This window comes from Rhineura floridana, chromosome 11, assembly GCF_030035675.1.
Source record: "Rhineura floridana isolate rRhiFlo1 chromosome 11, rRhiFlo1.hap2, whole genome shotgun sequence".
Lineage (NCBI taxonomy): Eukaryota > Metazoa > Chordata > Lepidosauria > Squamata > Rhineuridae > Rhineura > Rhineura floridana.
This window is the reverse complement of record NC_084490.1, coordinates 52,520,469-52,538,462: the sequence shown is the minus strand read 5'-3', so window position 1 is coordinate 52,538,462 and position 17,994 is coordinate 52,520,469. Positions and strand designations below refer to the sequence as shown.

The 17,994-nt window shown below is 39.6% G+C and overlaps 1 protein-coding gene across 2 annotated transcripts in view; it reads right to left on the bottom strand.

Moving 5' to 3' along the window:
- Window positions 1-1,628: 1,628 nt before the first annotated feature.
- Window positions 1,629-17,994, bottom strand: part of CDC27 (cell division cycle 27) — a 32,077-nt gene continuing 15,711 nt past the window's right edge. Inside the window, exons 6-19 of one of the 2 annotated variants that reach the window (XM_061589262.1) lie at window positions 17,275-17,429; window positions 16,963-17,174; window positions 15,920-16,034; window positions 13,743-13,858; window positions 12,153-12,252; window positions 10,849-11,056; window positions 10,183-10,355; window positions 7,501-7,653; window positions 6,784-6,992; window positions 5,513-5,630; window positions 5,285-5,413; window positions 4,843-4,917; window positions 3,448-3,628; window positions 1,629-3,000 (exon numbers count right to left, since the gene is read on the bottom strand). In XM_061589262.1, the coding sequence (XP_061445246.1) occupies window positions 2,918-3,000; window positions 3,448-3,628; window positions 4,843-4,917; window positions 5,285-5,413; window positions 5,513-5,630; window positions 6,784-6,992; window positions 7,501-7,653; window positions 10,183-10,355; window positions 10,849-11,056; window positions 12,153-12,252; window positions 13,743-13,858; window positions 15,920-16,034; window positions 16,963-17,174; window positions 17,275-17,429 (2,027 nt within the window). In that variant the 3' untranslated portion in view covers window positions 1,629-2,917. The remainder of the gene's footprint in view (window positions 3,001-3,447; window positions 3,629-4,842; window positions 4,918-5,284; window positions 5,414-5,512; window positions 5,631-6,783; window positions 6,993-7,500; window positions 7,654-10,182; window positions 10,356-10,848; window positions 11,057-12,152; window positions 12,253-13,742; window positions 13,859-15,919; window positions 16,035-16,962; window positions 17,175-17,274; window positions 17,430-17,994) is intronic. The other variant, XM_061589263.1, reaches the window with a different exon arrangement.

Genomic DNA, 17,994 nt, shown 5'->3' with positions numbered 1-17,994 from the left:
AAAATTTTACCCAATGAAATGGGCATGGGGCTTTAAGCAGCTTATTTTTAATATACATATATATATATATATTGCACTGCTATTGCATTACATGGTCTGTGGCTTAGGAACAATCTCCTAATGCAGGGATGGGAAACGTGGCCTTCCAAATGAACTCCAGCTCCCATCAGCCTAGGTCAATGGGGATGGTGGGAACTGTAGTTCTACAACATCTAGAGGGCCACAGGTTCCCCATTCCTGTCCTAACGGGTCTTCCTTTTCTGTTGGTGAACAAATCTGAGACCCTAAATTTCAAGTAAGCAGCAATATGTAGTAAAAGTTTTAAGTGAAGACTTCTGCATATGTCAGCGCACCTGGGCAGCAGCATAGCTTCTTATTTAGGGAATAGGAAACTTTCTCTAAGGAGGAAAAAACTACTGTGCTGTGCACAATGGCCCCATTAATAACGCAGTAGTAGCAGCATGAATGCCTGCAAAGGAACAGTACCTAAAGCGCAAGTGTGGGGCATACTTGCAGTGTTACTAGGTTGCTAGTCATGGTCGCTCCTCTTTCCCCCTAGGTCCCATATCCTCCAAACATAATTTTTTTCTGCACATGGTTCAGGAGATATAACTGAAGATCGCAATCATTGGTTTAGGTTAAATTTGCAGCAATGATTGAATATAGGCCATTATGAAACATGAATCCCAACATGTAATGCAGTATAAAGGAGGGAACTAAGAATCTTCATTCGATAAAAAATATTTACATTTGAAAAATAAAATGGGGGCAGGCAGCTTTCAGTAACAAAAATTTCCTCTACAAAAATTCAGAAACCTTGATTGTCCTTCATCCAGTTATTAATTTTGCTCCACTTTTATCAGCCACAAAACCAGTCACCTGAACTTATTTTGTGATGTGAGAAAATGCTCCCATCCCAACAGTAACAGCAGATGATCTAATTAACAACTAATTTTCTAAATACAATCACTCATTAAATGGCAAAGAAAACTTAAGTGCTGACCTCATATTTTAGAAGTGTTTTTAAAGAAGTGTTTCTGAAAACAGCAACTTCTGCACAGCCATTGAAGATTTCTACAAGCTCCACACAAAGCAACTCTAAAGACTAACTAGTGCTATTCTATCAATGTCTACCAAGATGTTAACTCCTATTTAGTTGTGGGACTTACTCTCAGGTAACAGGGTGTAGGATTGTAGCCTAAAAACTTTAATACAGATTTAAAATGAACACAGTAAATTAAAAGTAGAGCTTACAACAAAAAGCTGCAGTGTGGAATGCTCCTGTTGTTTTCCAGCCATTCTGTTCCTCCTCAATCTTCCTCTCCACCCCCAACAGTAAATATTCTGTGCCCATTGAGCATGTTCAGTTCATACTGGGCTGTTTTGGGGTCATTCCCTCCGCCCCAGCCTTTTTTGTCTCCCTTGAAGATTTTTTTGTACCTTGCAAACCTGCCAATACCTCCCCTCTTGTGCATGGATGGTGCTGTTTTGGCTACATAAGGACCATTGCTGTCTGGTTGACTCCTGTACATCTACCTGGAATTGAGCTCTGTGCTAATAAATATGACGAAGGCCCTCTAAAATATACATTGAAGTACTTAAAAGATGTGGAAGCTGATCACATTACATTTCTGTGAAATTTAAACCATTTTTATTGTGCATAATTTGCTCTTTAAAACTGTAAGGTTATCATACACTTTCTTGATGGTCACTGCACAAAGGCCAACCAACCTCTGTTGCAGAAGTGCTACAAAGGAGGAATATTTTGGCTTCTTTAACACAGCCTAGCATACTTCCTCACAGAAATAGCCTCCTGGGGGTCTAAATTCCTACAAGACATTATAGAGGAAGTACTCAAACTTACAGGATTAAAAAAAATCCCAAACAAAAAACAAAAAAGACAGAAAATTGCACAATATTTTTTTTGCATCTGTTCATTCGGACAACACTTTACAAAATAGGTTTGAATGGGATACTGCTGCAAACAGGTGGGGAACGCACCACCAATGTAAGATTTTGATTGGATTAAGGCTTCCATTGTCTTCTTGGCATTCTTTGTAATTATGGAATTAATTCATTGCATCCTTTCAACACTGCAAATCTACACACTTATTGTCTAGGAGTTTATAACTGCAATAGCATTTTTATATTCCCAACTGTCAGGTGCAATTGCAAGGAGCACTTCACAAGTAACCAACACCCTGTTACTGGCTTGTGTGGTCTACAAATACCAACGAATGATGTTTTAGAAGTTAGTTTGGTAAAGTTAACTCCTGGGTAGAATACTAAAGTATTTTATGGAAGTCTCTATCCTGGCAGATTGACAAATCTAAAAGCAGGGACACTGGGCTTTATATAATCTGTAATGTGTTTGTTCACAGAAGACACTGTTGTTTTTAAGGTCATTTACATCCTCTGGCATTTAAGTTACACTCTAACAGACAATTCAGAAATGACTTTAACACATTCCAGTCCTGTACTTCCATACTTGTCTCTGAAGAATGTGGAAATGGAGAAGTTCAGATCTCCGCTTACTGAAGAGGAAAGAGCAAAAACTAAGACACATTTCTGGGGAAAGAGCAAGACACTGCTTCATCAGTTACTTCCCCATCTCTCTCAGCTCCCATATAGCAAATCTTTCTTCCATGATAGGTTTGTCAACAAAAGGGAGGTTTTAAAAAAAAGTCTTTCCTCCTCAAAGAATCATGTTTACAAAGATGAAAGAGCCAAAGAATCAGAGTCAAATAATGACCCAAAACACATTTTGATTAATTCTGTGTCAATTAAAATCTGATGAATGATGTGCCTGGGGCATCAATGGAGCATTAGAACGATGCTGGCTCTGCGGCAGGAGAAAGGAAGAATCCAACAGTATCAAGTCAGTCACACATCCAAGCTCAGAATCCACCTTTTGAGGTTAAAACTCATCACTCTCTACTGCATGGAGCTGTGTGTCATCTGCATCAGTCATACTGCTTGCCTGCGACTCATCGGTGCCAACTTTCAGAGGAAAAAAATACACAAAATCAAGCTTTTTCTGGAAAACTTGTTATAATATTAATAATGTGATGATTATGTATATGAGCAGATTGTATTTTATATTGTATTTTATATTGTACGTCCGTTCAGTCGGACAGATGGGCGTCTGCTAAATAAAATTTTATTATTATTTATTACATTTCACAAACTGTAGGGGCAAAATTCTGTATGAATAAACCATTATAAAGCAGACCTTAATCAACATGTTTGTAGATTGTTTCAATCCAATTTATGGGGTTTCTTATATTATTATGTACACCAAATATTACCTCTTCTTTTCCTAGCCTAACTAGGCTCCATACTACATGAGGTAACAGCCATGCTATGTTTTAAGACCACTGCAGCTACACTTTCAAGTTATCCAAACAGGAAACCTCTTGATTTACCTCAAGAAGAAACAAGACCTACCTGACTCATATGGACAACATTCACTGATCTGCTCCTCTTGTGTTACAGTTTCTTCATCATCAGGTAGGTACCGCTTGTCAATGGCCTCTTTGATCTGGTTGTTGGCCCCTTTGGGATCCAAGTCCATTGCCCAGGAAAAGTTCATCAGTGCAAGATGGGTCTGCCCCAACTTTTTATAAACCTAACAAAACAACAGAAACAAAAATAATCAACTCTAATATGTGTCAATAAAGCAAATGTTTACAGCATGACTTGCTTGCCTCTGCCAAACAGCAATTATGTCAGAGGTGCTACCAGTGTGTGGTTTGACCTTCCAGGCTAGTCATGTTGTACTCCCCCAAAAGGAATAAGTTTCCTGTTCTGAGATAGCACTATGTGGAATACAATTTGCAGTAAGTCGCTGGCAATGGAACATTCTCCCTCTCTTCTCCCCTAAATCTATTCTGGAGGTTCCCCCAAGCCTCTGGAACAGATTTAGGAATGGTATGGGGTGCGCACAGAGAGGGGAAGTCCCATCGTACTAGCACTAATAATTGCATTAGCATAATTATTTAGTTGAATACCACCAAACTGATCCAGCTTTGTTACCTAAGGCTCAAAAGGCCTCTGTGCCATGGAGCGCCTTCCACAACAGAACTCAAGCTATGTGTTAACTACAATCTTTTCTGGACAGAGACATACACCCTCAGCTATCCATGCTCTGGCAACCTCCAGGTTAGATTATTGTAATGCATTATACATGGGGGTGCCTTTTAAGATGGTTCAGAAACAGTAGTTTGATACAACTGCAACTACTGCTACCTGGGATCAGATCTCGCTGGTCCATTGGCTTCCTGCCTGTTTCCAGGCCCAATTCAAAGTGCTGATGCAGCCTTTCATAGCTTGGGTCTAGGGTATTTGAAGGATTGCCTGTATGCAGAGGTCTACAATTTTGGACTAACCTGTTGGGTAAGCCTCTCTCTCCAGCAACTTCTTCCTTTGTGCAGTGGCACTCAAGCATTCCATACCATCAGCCTTTCCTGCTTCACAGTAGGGAAGGCGGGGAGGAGAGTCAGTTTGGCCCTATGTGGCCAAAATGCTCCAGGTATCTTGACCGCACAGCTGCCAAAATAACTCATAGTAGCTTTCCCAACCTTGGAGCTGAGGAGTGGGTGGAAATCAACATGCCCACCTCTACAGCTTCAAAGATGGAAGAAAGGCTGGATGCTCATCATACTTGCCTAAGGGCAGCACCATTGTTGAAGCCTGGTGCAATACAATCAGTGAGCCAGCCCTGTGTGCCAAAACCCTTCCCATAATCATGAACAACCACCTTGCTTTTCTATGAATGGAAAAATGCAAGGGAACCCAGCTTGCAGCTATAATTTCAAAGGCAATTCTCAGGCTGGCTCTTACCTTTCCTATCAAGAAGTAAACAAGAGACTCTTTGGGAACAATTTGTTTCAGTTCTTCAAGTTCTTGTAAAGCATACTGAAAAGATGACAAAAGAGGAATTTGAGCCATATAACATTAATATTAGAGTTTATATCTTTGATGCAATACAAGTAATTTTTCATTCCTGCAATCCTAATTATTTGTTTGACAAATGCATTTTCTATGGGTTTAGAATATGAAATATTATCTAACAGAAAACAACCATGGGTTTGGGTCTACTATGTTCCTAGGCATTTGAAACACATCACTAATGGAGAAGGGAACACATAGATACCAAACAGAGGAGGACGATAGATCCCCCCTCTAAATCAAAGTGATGGATCCCCCCTCCAAAGTGAAAAAAAACCATGCTGCTATCCAAGAAATTCAAAAGTGTAATTTAATCTCATAGCAAATTGCTCACCTTGTACTTCTCATTTGCAAATAATACTGAGGCTCTATGGAATTTGCAGAGGGGGTTCTTGGGATCAATATTAATGGCTTTGTTCAGAGTATCCAAAGCCTTTTCAGATTTCTTTAGGGCATGCTGAACCTGCAAAAGAATGGGTTGGTTTATTTATTTTAAAAAGGACAGCACTCTGCCAGCATCTATGTTATGGATCAGGAAGAGAATGAAGTATGATTTACTTACAACTCCAATGTGACACAACAAGACAGAGCTCTGAGGGTTGATATGAAGTGCTTTCTGGAAATGCATTTCCGCAAGGCTGAATTTCTCTTGTTTGTAGTAAATCATTCCCAACCCGTACCTAGCAATTTTAAAACAAGATTTAATCAGGCACCAACCTTCTATATTATAAGCAATGACACTTTCTGTAGGTTGAGAGAAAGAATACAAAATTAATTCAGTCATTGATTTTGAGTAATAAGGATAAAATGAGATATATTTCAAAATTCTAACATTATCTATAGGTATTTTAATAACCTGCTTCTCTATTTTAAGCAAAGCCTTTATATGATGGTTCTGGCAACAACTCACCCTGTCACTATCCAAGTCAAGTTTTTATTTCCCTACCCTTAATAAGCCATAAGCCTATAATGACAACACTAGGCCTATAAACCATAATAATAAGCCTGTAAGTCATGACATACAAGGCAATCCATACTGGCTACTGAGATACTGAATGCCTAATTTAAACATATCTGTAACAGCATGGCTGCTGTTCAGAACTGCTTTGACATGATAAGAGTTCCATCTTTCTACCAGGAATATAACAACTTAGATGTCATTCCCTCATATAAGATGTAGAACGTATTTACATCAGCATCAGCAGGCCTCACATAAGGTAGGTATGCTTAAGAGATTTTATAGTGCAGTAGTATCCAGGGTGTATTGCCCCATGCACAAAGTTATGTTTCTAGCAGCCACCTGGGATATGGAGACATTCTGTCTTCTGTGCAATATCCTCCCATGGGAAAGGTTTGTCAAAGCCCAACCTCTTTTGAGTTTCCAAAGCTTTGTAAAGAGGTTTAGTTCAAGATTGTTTGACAGCACTTAGTTTTAAATATATACAATGGTTTCACTGTCATTTGTTGTCATTACAGTTCTTGACTGCTTTATTACTTACACAGTTTGCTTAATGCTCTGAGCCTTAAACATTTGGAGAATTTTATAAATTGGGGCAGAATGGCATAATGAAGTTTTCATGTGCTCCTGACAGTAGCATGGAAAGCTAATAGTGCTATAGCCATTTTCAGAGGCAACCACATCACTACAGATAGATGTCAATTGGACTTAAGTCAGAGATAGATAAAGTTGAAGACAAAAAGAAGGATTCCAGAGAGACTGAAAGTAGACTCCCTAAAGCATTTATCAGGGTGATATTCTAATTAATACATCTTTTGGCTCCTGCATTCCCTCCTTTCCCTGCCCGTTTTTTACTAATTAGAAACATTTCTTACCAGGCATTATAGTGTCTAGGATTCATTCTAATTGCATTCCTAAAGCAGGCTAATGCTTTCTCAAGTTCCTCTGTCAACACAAATTCATGCCCTAAGAGAGTGTAGGCATACGCATAATTTGGATCAACTTGAATAGCTCTCTGGAAGAACTTGATGGCAATGTCATGTTCCCGTTGCAAACTGAAACAATTTCCTGCAGCACACCATGCCTGGAAGAAAGAAAAGCAAAATGGTAGAAAACATGCTATAGTATTTTTCTCCCATTTTTTGAGGAGGTGATGTAGTAATGGAAAAGACTGGATTTAATAGGTTCTGAAGTGCCTGCTTACATGACAAGACCTCTGCAGATGCTTAAAAACTGATAAAGTACAGGCATACCCCGCTTTAACGTTCGCAATGGGACCAGAGAGTATACTTAAAGCGAAAATAAACTTTAAGTGAAGCTATTGTCTTCACTTGTACTGCATGCAATCACCACTAGATGGCAGCGGCGTCATGCTGATAAAGTGTACGTTGTTGCGAAGCGCGCGAACGTTAAGCGGGGTATGGGGACGTATGGAGCATGTACGTTATAGTGAGGCAACGTTAAGTGAAGTAACGTTAAGCGGGGTATGCCTGTAATATCAACCTATGATTTATTTTTGAACATACAAGGGGTGATTCAGAGGCTGAAGTGTGTTTTTAAAAATACCCACACCAAAATGACCATAATGATACCTCTGGTGAATTTTTATCCATATCAGTCAAGTCTTTTGAAAGGACTGAAAGAGCCACATCTTTCTGCAGATGCCACAGTGTTGTTGAGTAGATTTCCATGCCTTCCACTCTGTAGTTTTCAATCCTTCTTACTTCAGAGAATATCCTCTCAGCCTATAACAGAAATTAACAAGTGGCATTTCAGCAACATAAGTTAAGATTTTCTGCATGATCAGTTTTGGGCGATGTGTGTGTGCACATATGGCTTCTTATCAGGGTTTTGTTTCTTGGAATCATAGAGTTCGATGAGACCTTGCAGGATCTGTAACGCAGGATGCAACTACACCATCCCTGGCAGATGGGCTTTCAGCCTCTACCGCTGCCTCCCAAGACAGCTTGTTCCAGTTCTGTGCTGTGCCACCCTAGTCAGAGGCAGCATGCTTCTGAAAACCAGTTGCCGGAAGCCTCAGGAGGGGAGAGTGTTCTTGCACTCGGGTCCTGCTTGCGGGCTTCCCCCAGGCACCTGGTTGGCCACTGTGAGAACAGGATGCTGGACTAGATGGGCCACTGGCCTGATCCAGCAGGCTCTTCTTATGTTCTTAAGTGCAGGTGTTCTTGCAACCCTGTAATGGGAAAAACCACCAGGTGGAATTCTCCCTCCCCACTGCACAACTTTTAAAGATACAAAAGACCTCTTGGAGGCTGGGCCTGGCAACCAAGAGGTCTTTTGTATCTTTAAAATTGTGCAGCGGAGAGGGAGAATTCCACTTTGTGGTTTTTCCCATTACAGGGTTGTAAGAACACCTGCACTTGGCTGCACTTGGCTGACTTTCTCTTCTCCTAAAGATACAGGATCAGTCTCAGGGATTGAACCTGGCAACTCTAGCACACTTCTATGAGTTTCTGTTCATGACAAGAATGCCAGTAACAACTCTCAACTCCACTCACATCCATGGCCAAACAACTGCCAGCTTAAAATAGTCATTCTTTAACTCTCAACATTTTTGACCCAATCTGTCTGCTATTGGGATCCAACAGCCTACTTTAAAGTCCTAGCTGGAAACAACGTTAATGACTGGTTTAAAACTATATCCAGTTTAACTTTAAAAAAATTTTTTTTATTAATATCACATGCAAAATAACCTAAGTCTAACATAAAAATTATTAGGATATGTTGGACCTCCACAATGTTAATGCAGTTCCTCAATAGGCTATCAGGAAGCCCTAGAGTACAAACAGAAGGGAAATTAAGAAAAACAAGCAAACAAAAATGCCTGAGTGAAATACTGGACTCATAGTAAAATAACGGAAGGGCCCAATGTTCCTCAATAACCTAAGAGGGCTGGGGCTATTGTTTTTTAAAGAAAGAAATCATTGTTGCAAATTTCACTATGAGAATGTCAAGATAAAGCCAACCTGGACCATAATTAACCCTCTCAGGTGCAATGAACTCCTGCAGTGTTTTGTTAATTTAATCTGTTTTGTTACTCTCAGGAATGTACATCTTTTTGTTGTCGTTTTGCATAACTACAAAAAAACCCACGGAATTTATGATACAGGTAAAAATGTTTTATCTATTTTGAGGATAAAATGAGCCCCAATTAGTTAACGCATTTAGTAGTTTCACTTTCCCATTCATTTCAACTTGGGTAAATCAGTCCCACCAGCTTTAGTAAATACATGTAAAAATTGAAAATTGAAAGGGATGAGGGGAAAGAGAAAACATCACAAGGCAACTGATACCATAGTTGTTGAGGAGTATGAAGAGGCTCAGATTTGCTTCTTTACAAATATTCAAATAAATTGGGATCCCCACTAGCTTGGGAGAGTTAAAAAAATATTCTTGGGAGACCATGTACCCTTTAACCAATTATGTTACTCAGTGACTTTTGTGGAGCTTTCAATGACCACAGCAAATATTTAATCCACATAATTAATTCTTAGATCATAATGGTAATTTCTACCACTCCTTTTGCCCCAAGAAATAAAATACATAAAAAGTAAATCAGTTACTCCAAAGATACACAGTGGGAAGTGAAGAAGTGGGAAGTTGGTATCTGTATTGGATTTGAAATTGTTTTTAATATATATGCAATTGTTTTATTTTTTATTGTATTGTGAAATCGCTTCTAGATGCTTCATATGAAGCAATTCATAAGATGATGATGATGATAATAACAACAACAATGAAGAAGAAGAGAAATATATTTTTAAAAGAAGGAAGAATAGTAGCCAGTTATTTATCCACTCAGAGCATACAGGCAGGGTCACCCTAAGCATCCAGCATCCTCAGGCACCCACTAAGGCCCAGCATGATGATACCCAGAGGCCCCTTGGTGGGTACTAACAATCAGCCATTATATATCTTTTCAGAATGCCCTGGCAGGTGCTCCAGGGCACTGTGGGATATTTAAAATGGTGGTCACCTGGCAGCAATCAGAGGGTCAGTGGCCCAGCACCAGAAGAACACTGTTGATGATATGCCTGCGGGGGTGGGGGTACGCAGGAGAGGGCCCACGGAAGACATCAACTTTGCCAAGGCCTCCTCAAACCTGGAACTGACCCAGCATTATTAAAAGGTGAGACAGTAATCTAAATCTGTGTTACATGGTCTTGAATATATATATGTGTGAGGCAATTTCTGTACAGGACATTGGCGCAGATATGTAACACAGAATAAAAGCCATTCCACACTGTGCTTACCTGCATATATTCTGCAAGCTCAAAGTAGGCTCTTCCAATATGGCACAGTACCCAGCCCGTGTTGTAATGGTGAGAAGGCAAATGACTCAATATATGGATTGCTTCTTTACAGTTGTAAGAACACAACGCTAAATACCCTTTCCCCATCTCACGAAGAAGGCTCATCAAACCTTCTAGGAGAAAATGCAATAAATACACAGGAGAACAAAGGAGGTTAAGAAAGAACCTGCCTAAAAGCTCTATAGCTACAAAAATGGCATATTCTCAAAAAGTCAAAATGTGAACTAGAAAATAAACAGAATGCCAGTATGAAGTCTAGTGGATAAACTGCTGACTAGGGATAGGAAGACCTGGGTTCAAATCCCCACCTGGAGCCAAAATTACACATTACAAGCAAACACTCACTTCTAGGTGTCCGCCATAGTTGCAATAAGGGAATGAGAAGAAGCAGTCTTATTTCTCCACTATTGTAGAATTCTCTTTTCTCTGGAGATTATAAAGAACTTGGGCATTCTCAATGGCCAAAAAGGAAAGTGGTTTCAAACTTTATTTCAGCTTGACTCTAACTGGATTTTTTCCTTGCTTTTGTCTTATGCTCCACTCTCAGTCTTTGGGAAGGCACATGCTAAGCTACTTCAAATGAATACTTAGGAACACTCCACACACCTGCTGCTGCTTTCTGTAACGTGAATGCCTGGATTTGTGGTGTTACAGAGGCAATCTTTCCTTCTGAAATGATGGACGAGTCAAGTTTGGTGATTTCCAAACTGTCATTTATGTTTGGCTGTGTGATCCCTCCCTTATTGGTTTTACACTTTGTCTTTCGGTTTGCAATTTTGGGCGGAAACTTCATTTTTAACTTTTTACTATTCTCCTATGAGAAAAGAACAAACATTTTAAAGAAGTCTTTACCCTGCAACCAAAACAAATAGCAAAGCATAATGTTCAGATACAGAAATTTAGATATACTGTATTTCTGGAATCAAAATCACAAAACTGAAAGGGACAAAAGGCAATCCAGTCCAACCTCCTGATATAAAGCTGACCATTCCTGCTCCCCAGTGACCTGTCTGCCTTCCCCACCCATCCATAACACAGTGTGCAACAATGAGAGAGCAGGAATCAAACATACAGTATCAGGTATGGAGATATTTGGCAGAACCTTAGTTACATCTTAAGTATGACGACTTTGGGCAAGTCTCTTTATTTTCATGCAGTATATAATATCAAATACAAGATGCCAAAAATACAATGACACATTTCTATACCAGTATTAACTAGGTGACCTATGGAATGCATGATTTCCATAATAGTTTTACATCCAGCTTTTACCACGCCCTTACTCCTGTCTCCACTGGGAAAAGCTGCACTAAATAGTCATTAAGTTCAGCTCTGCACACCAAGCAGTTCTCACCTAATATGGGCTGGTCAGCAAAAAAGTAGATGCATGGCTCTGGATAAAGGTTGAAAAGTTTAGGGGTTCTGGCAGAAAGCAAAATAATTTGCATACTTTTGTAGTCAGTTTACTACATGGTTTCTAAAACTGATATCCTGCATCATGGAATAAGGCAGGCTAAAAATCCAAGACCAAAGGAGAGGCAGCTATAATCAGGGATAGAGGAACAAACTGAGCAGCAGAAAAGCCAGACCTCTATAATCTTCACAACAGAAAAAACTAAGTATAATTTTAACAGCTTACCAACAGGCAGCCATGATAATCTGTTTTGCAGCAACCCCCCCCCAAAAAAACCCCAGGTTTCATGACCTACAGTCCTCTTGAAATGAACTCTAGACAACAAAAAATTATGCCATAATACATTTGTTAGTATTTTAATTACATTTGTTGCCCAATTAAAATTTCCTGTTTTTCTAGTGATACTACTGGAAAATACAGATTCTCCAGAAGATCTCCATCTACAGATGGCATATGTGATCACCAAGGGCAATAGAGCAACTGAATTCCCATTTACCTTTGCTGTAGAACTATCACTAGAGAACAGGCGTGAACTTCTTCGAGGCAGCACATTAGGTGGAGCAGCAATAGTTGGGCTCAATACCTGAGGTGTTGTACTGAAGAGACAGAATATACAAAATTTCTCAACACAACTGTCAACTACTCCTTATGGAAATTAGGGAATGTGTGATGTGTGCCCCATCCATTCTAATTTCCAACCAGAAATGTGGGGAGGATGGCTACAGCAAATTAAAAATATGAAGGAAAAAATATACCTGGAAACAGGTGGGACAGTGCTGGCAATTCTGCCTCATTAAGGAACGGTGAGGCATGGCAGACCATTGATACCCAAGTGCTCTTTCTGGCACAGTGAAGCTTGTGACATCCTGAGTTGTTTCCATTAGTTGGGAGCACAATTTTAAGTGGTTTTGCTCTTATTTATGAGGTTGACTCCAGAGAGTAGCATTGGATGACTGTAACTGGGCCCCCTTGCAGTTGATCTGTGGGATGCTAAAAGGCACAGTTTTGCCACCACTGCATTTATTACTTATACAAAGGCAAGCGGAGTTATCAGGAGATTTGGAACAAGCTGACACAAAAATGCTGATGATACCCATCTGAATCAGAATAGGCAGTGTGTGTTCTAAACTTCTGCCTGGATGCAGTAATGGGCTGGAAAAGGGCTAATAAACAGTGACTGAATCATAACAAGGTGGAGACTCTATGGGTGGATAATTCCCAAGTCCAGGGATTAGGTGGTGTACCAACTCTGGGTGGGACTGCACAAAGGAGTAGGTGTGTAGTTTGGGACTACTCCTAGATCCACTGTTGTCATTAGAGGCCCAGGTAACCTCAGTGGCTTGGAGTGCCCGTTATCATTTTCATTCAGTGCACCAACTACAACCATTCCTGGGCAGGATAGCCTTGCCACAATTGTCCATACATTGGTAAACTCATGATTAGACTACTGTAGCGCACTGTACATGGGTCTACTCTTGTGTCTGATTCGGAAGCTGCAGGTAGTACAATTGCTAGGGTGCTAAATCGGACATTTTGTTTTCCAGGTAGTGCTGAAAGATATGCACTGGCAGCCTATGAGCTACCGAACCACATTCAAAGTTTTGCTGTTGACATTTAAAGCACTATACAACTTAGGACCAAGATACCTAGCAGACTGCCCCTTCAGTAAAGCTAATATTTCCGATCTTCTGAGAAGACCCCAATGGGCATTTCATGACCAGTGAATAGTCACTTGGTGACAATGCAGAAGTAGGCCTTCTCAGTGATGGTACTTACCTTTTGGAATCCCTCTCATAGGTAAATTGTGAACCAGAGACTGTAATAACCTTTAAATGCATCTTTAAAACATATCTTTCCCCAAGGTTTCCTGGACTCTGCCACTTATTTTTTTTTTCATACATTTTTTTCCAGTTTTATTTTATTTATGGTTTATAATTTTAATTTACTTTTTAGGAACTTTAATTGAATGCTGTTTTATTTTTATTGTTTTATGTAAACTGCCTAAATATTTTTTTATTTTATTAAGTGTATATTTTTTTTCTAAATAAATAAAATGATGACCCAGGCCCAGAAAGACATTTCATACCTTGTCTGTGGGCCTGAACTTTGTGTTTGGGCAACAAGGATTGGCGTTACTTCTCGGCTATTTCCACTCTGTGAAAAGACAGACTTTGTTCCAGCTTGGCTTATTCTGGTGACAGTCTATATATGTAAAAAAAAAAAAAAGTGTATCAAACCTATGGCAATGTTATTAACAATCACCAGTATTACTGTTTGCAACTTATAAAGGTAAAAGGGGCTATCTGCTGAAATATTTATAATTAAGTCATGACGCTATCCAGGGAACTGCATGATCAACAGAAAATGGCATGTATATCCATAGCATTTCCAAAAGTCAATAGCTCTCCTATCAGATTGCTAGATCCAGTCCTTCCCTCTTCCTCTCCTCATAGACAGACCCAGTACAACAGAGCTATCCAAGAAAATCTATTTCAGCATGATATTCACTAGATCTGGGCAACTATGCACAATCCTATGCACTATTAATTTTAATGAGATATTAGTTGGCTTAACAGTATGATGGATTACATACATTATCTCTAAACCAGGAAACAGACAAAGTAAGGCTATTTCCAATTAATCTACTTCATTAGCAAGAGTACAGTTTGCTAGCCATCTCAGTACATGTGTGCATCCTTATGCATGAGAAGACAGTAAATGAAATAAATGCTTGCTTCAACTGTCCATTAACTCTCACACCAGTCTATATAGAGCACCTATTTTATACAGAAGGACTGGACATGACCAGAGAATTCATCTTTCATGGCATTTCTACCCTTCAATAAGATAAAATGGAAGTTTGAGGATAAGAAAGAAATTATATAAATATATATATAAGAGAGTTTATAGTTTAACCATTCCCCCGCTCCTCCTCCAAACATGCTTGTTTAGCTTGAACATTTTCTGCTGCTAGCTAATCCTCCCCTGTCTTGTCTCTGCTACTCTGCTATCCACCTCCATCCTCCTGCCATCTGATACAGAGATGTGATCTATAACTGCAGCAGAATGAGCTGGTAGAGTCCTGAGGTGATAGAACAGACTATATCATTTCATACTGCATGTGGGGATACATTTTTGAATGCTTCTCTACATAAAAACAATCACCTACTCAGCAACTATCTCTCAGCAATAAGAACAACAGTGAGTTGGCTGGGATAGAACCTTTCTCTGCTGCACTTGGCTTTTTTACTTGGGGGAGCATTCAGTAATGGCATCTTCCACCTGCATTCACAAGTGGTAGAGTCCACCCCAGGATTTGATCACTTCGTTTTGCAGTATGTACAGACCAGGCTAAGTTCTCTGGGCAGGAATGCTTTAACTCCTGAGTGCTACATAGCATCTAATACACCATTAGCACCAGGAATAGGCACATTTCCCCCTAGCTTGCCTCAGAATGCACTTGGTTTTTCCAAAAGGGAGTGAGAGAGAAAGCTCAGGGCATTTTGAGAGAGCCTGGAAAGAACAAAACACAGGGAACCACCTTCTGCTGCTCAAGCAAACTTACTCTTGCAGGTGGTGGGGCAATGAGAAGCAATGGCTGAGAGGGCTTGCAGGACAAGAACATGCCTTTTGTAACTCTCAACGGGTCTGGACCCTCCCACTCAGGCCAATAAGGTCCATCCTGCCTACAACAAATTCTTACTGCAACTGGTTTCCTCTGCCCCATCCCCACTTGCAAAGGAAAACTTATGGGTTGGGGAAGTAGCAGAGAGAGCTAGCTGGCTGGTGGGGGCAAAACCCATTATGAGTCAAGCCAGCATTCAGAGACCTTGGCTTGGTTTGTACTGGGGTGTGTCACTCCCCTTATGAGTTAGCAGTAATAAGAGAAAATGATGCTAACTTTTACAGAAAATATTGCAAGTGTTTGTGTTTTAAAAACAATTCATTTAAGAATGAAATTTTAGCTAGGTCCTTGGAATAATGCAAATAAATATTTGCAGACTGTTAATCCTCAAAGATATTTTCTGCAAGCGTTCTTATATCAGAAATGAAGTGATAAAACAGAAAGTGTCTGCCACTTCTCTGTGTGATAGGGTGCTTGACTGCAAAAGAATTGGGAGATTAAATACACAGAAACTGTACATCCATCAAATTGCTTTGTCAAAGTTGACGTTTTCTTCTTGCAACTTTTTAGAACAATTATCCAAATTTTTATATTTCCTTGCCTTCAATTTCACATGCACACCCTTGAATGCAAGGTACCTTCTTGGAAGGAGCTCCTGGAGGTGGCACATCAATTACAGAAGAAGAATTTGTGCAGTTTTGTAAATAGGATCCATCTCCGGGGCTAGGGGTTTCTAATGGCAAGATTCCAAAGCTAAGAAAACATACAAGAGTGTTTAAAAATCTTACTTTCTAAATTAAGGACAAATTGCAGGGACAAGGAATGTATATGCATCATGTACACACTTTGCCTTCTTGTAAGAAAAAAAGTTTCCAGACCTCATAGTTATATACAGTTTAAAAACATGAAGGCAAGTAGCTCAAGTGATCAAAAATAATGAAGTATGTAAGAAGAAGCTCTAATTCTTTGTTTTTTTCAATATCAAGAGGACAAACACACATTTTTCAAATATAGCTAATATTTTCAGGGTATAGAAAGAACATTGTACCATTGGCATTCGTTTTTGTTGGCACTTCAGCAGATGCATAAATGCAGACACAGAGGAGTGCAAAGAAAATGATATTTTGTCTTATGTAGTTAGCCGCAGGACAAACTTATCTGTCTCTACTCAAAATAATAAACTGACACACATCTCACATAAATGCCAGCATTCAGAAATCATTGGAAGAACATTTCAAGTATCTCCAAATATTCTGTTGCTGACCTGAAAGTCACACACACACAAAAAGAGTGCAAAGAGAGACTCCGGGAGAAATTGTTAAACCAGAGTTAATCAGCAAATTTGATTCTATTAATTTAGGTCTTAATCAGATCCATGAATTTATGTCCCACATAGCAGATCTAGGAAAATTGTTACCAATTACTGCTGCAGTGAATGGTTACTATCCTTGTACACATCTGAACTTTGCAAATCAATGTCAACCACTAGACTTCTTGCATTTCATGGCCCCGCTATATATATTTTTTCTTTTTCCTGCACCCATGTGGGTGAGCATGCATCTAATGAAGTGGGCTCTAATCCATGAAAGCTTATGGTTATCTTTACAGTGCCACAGAACTCTATTTTCTTTTCTATAGCAATCTTCACTAGGCAGCCTTGGGGGTACTTCAAGTTCTTTACCTTGGTGTTAATGGACTCAGAGCAGCTGGCCCACCCAGAAGGCTCCGGCCAGTTTTTGGTTTGTTTTGAGCCTGCTTAGCTAAGAAGGCAGTTCCTGATCCTAGAGGTACAGCATCTGGTGAAATTACAGCCGAGTCAATATAAGAGATGGAGGAATCTGTGTTGGAGGAATATTTAGAATTGGAGGACTCCAGGTTGAGTCTGTTTAATTCCTGAAATGGAAAACCATTTTTTTAAAGCAGCACACAATTTCTTTGTAATGATCGTCATACTATAAGCAGTGGTGGTAAAATATGGTTGATAAAAACTTACAAGTGTGTCTTGTGGCGTTTCCATAAGAACTGTATCTGGTTGCCTGTGGGGTATACTGTGATTAGACACCACTGTTGTCCATGTGTTAGGCAAGCAGCTGCTGAAGTTCTGTATAGATGTTAACTTGAATGTTTGGTCAGGGTCTGGCTTCTCACCTATGTTAATGGAGAGAAGGGAATTTGGAGTGAGGGAAAAGACTTCTTGATAAACATGAAAAGACACGTGAAAAGAATAAAATGTTTTACGTTGTCCCCACCCAACCACACAGCATGGAACTGCTGTCTAGAACTTACTTGCTACATGGTGCTTTTAACATCTAACAGTTTAATTTTTTTTCCAAATACGTATTAAGTACAATAATTAGGGCACGGCACACATCTTCATACACACAAACACCCTTAAATGCTTGCCACATTATTTTTGAAGACTTTGTGCTACTGGAAAACTAGTAGGGACCTCACTGCTGATGTTTATATTTCCAGGGGGAAGCTATTTTACCATGCTTTGCTAACAATACATAAGTGCCTTGTTAGATTAGATCAAAATCTATCTAGCCCAATAGAGACTAGACAAATGCCTCCAGGTAGATAGCTGGATTAGGAGTTTTATGGCACATGCAACACCAGTCTAGGCTTTATTGCAATCCTTTTTGAGCTCATGGATACATTTCAAATTTTGGGAAAGTAGTGTGGGCACCACCCCATCTGGTTGCTTCTCCCA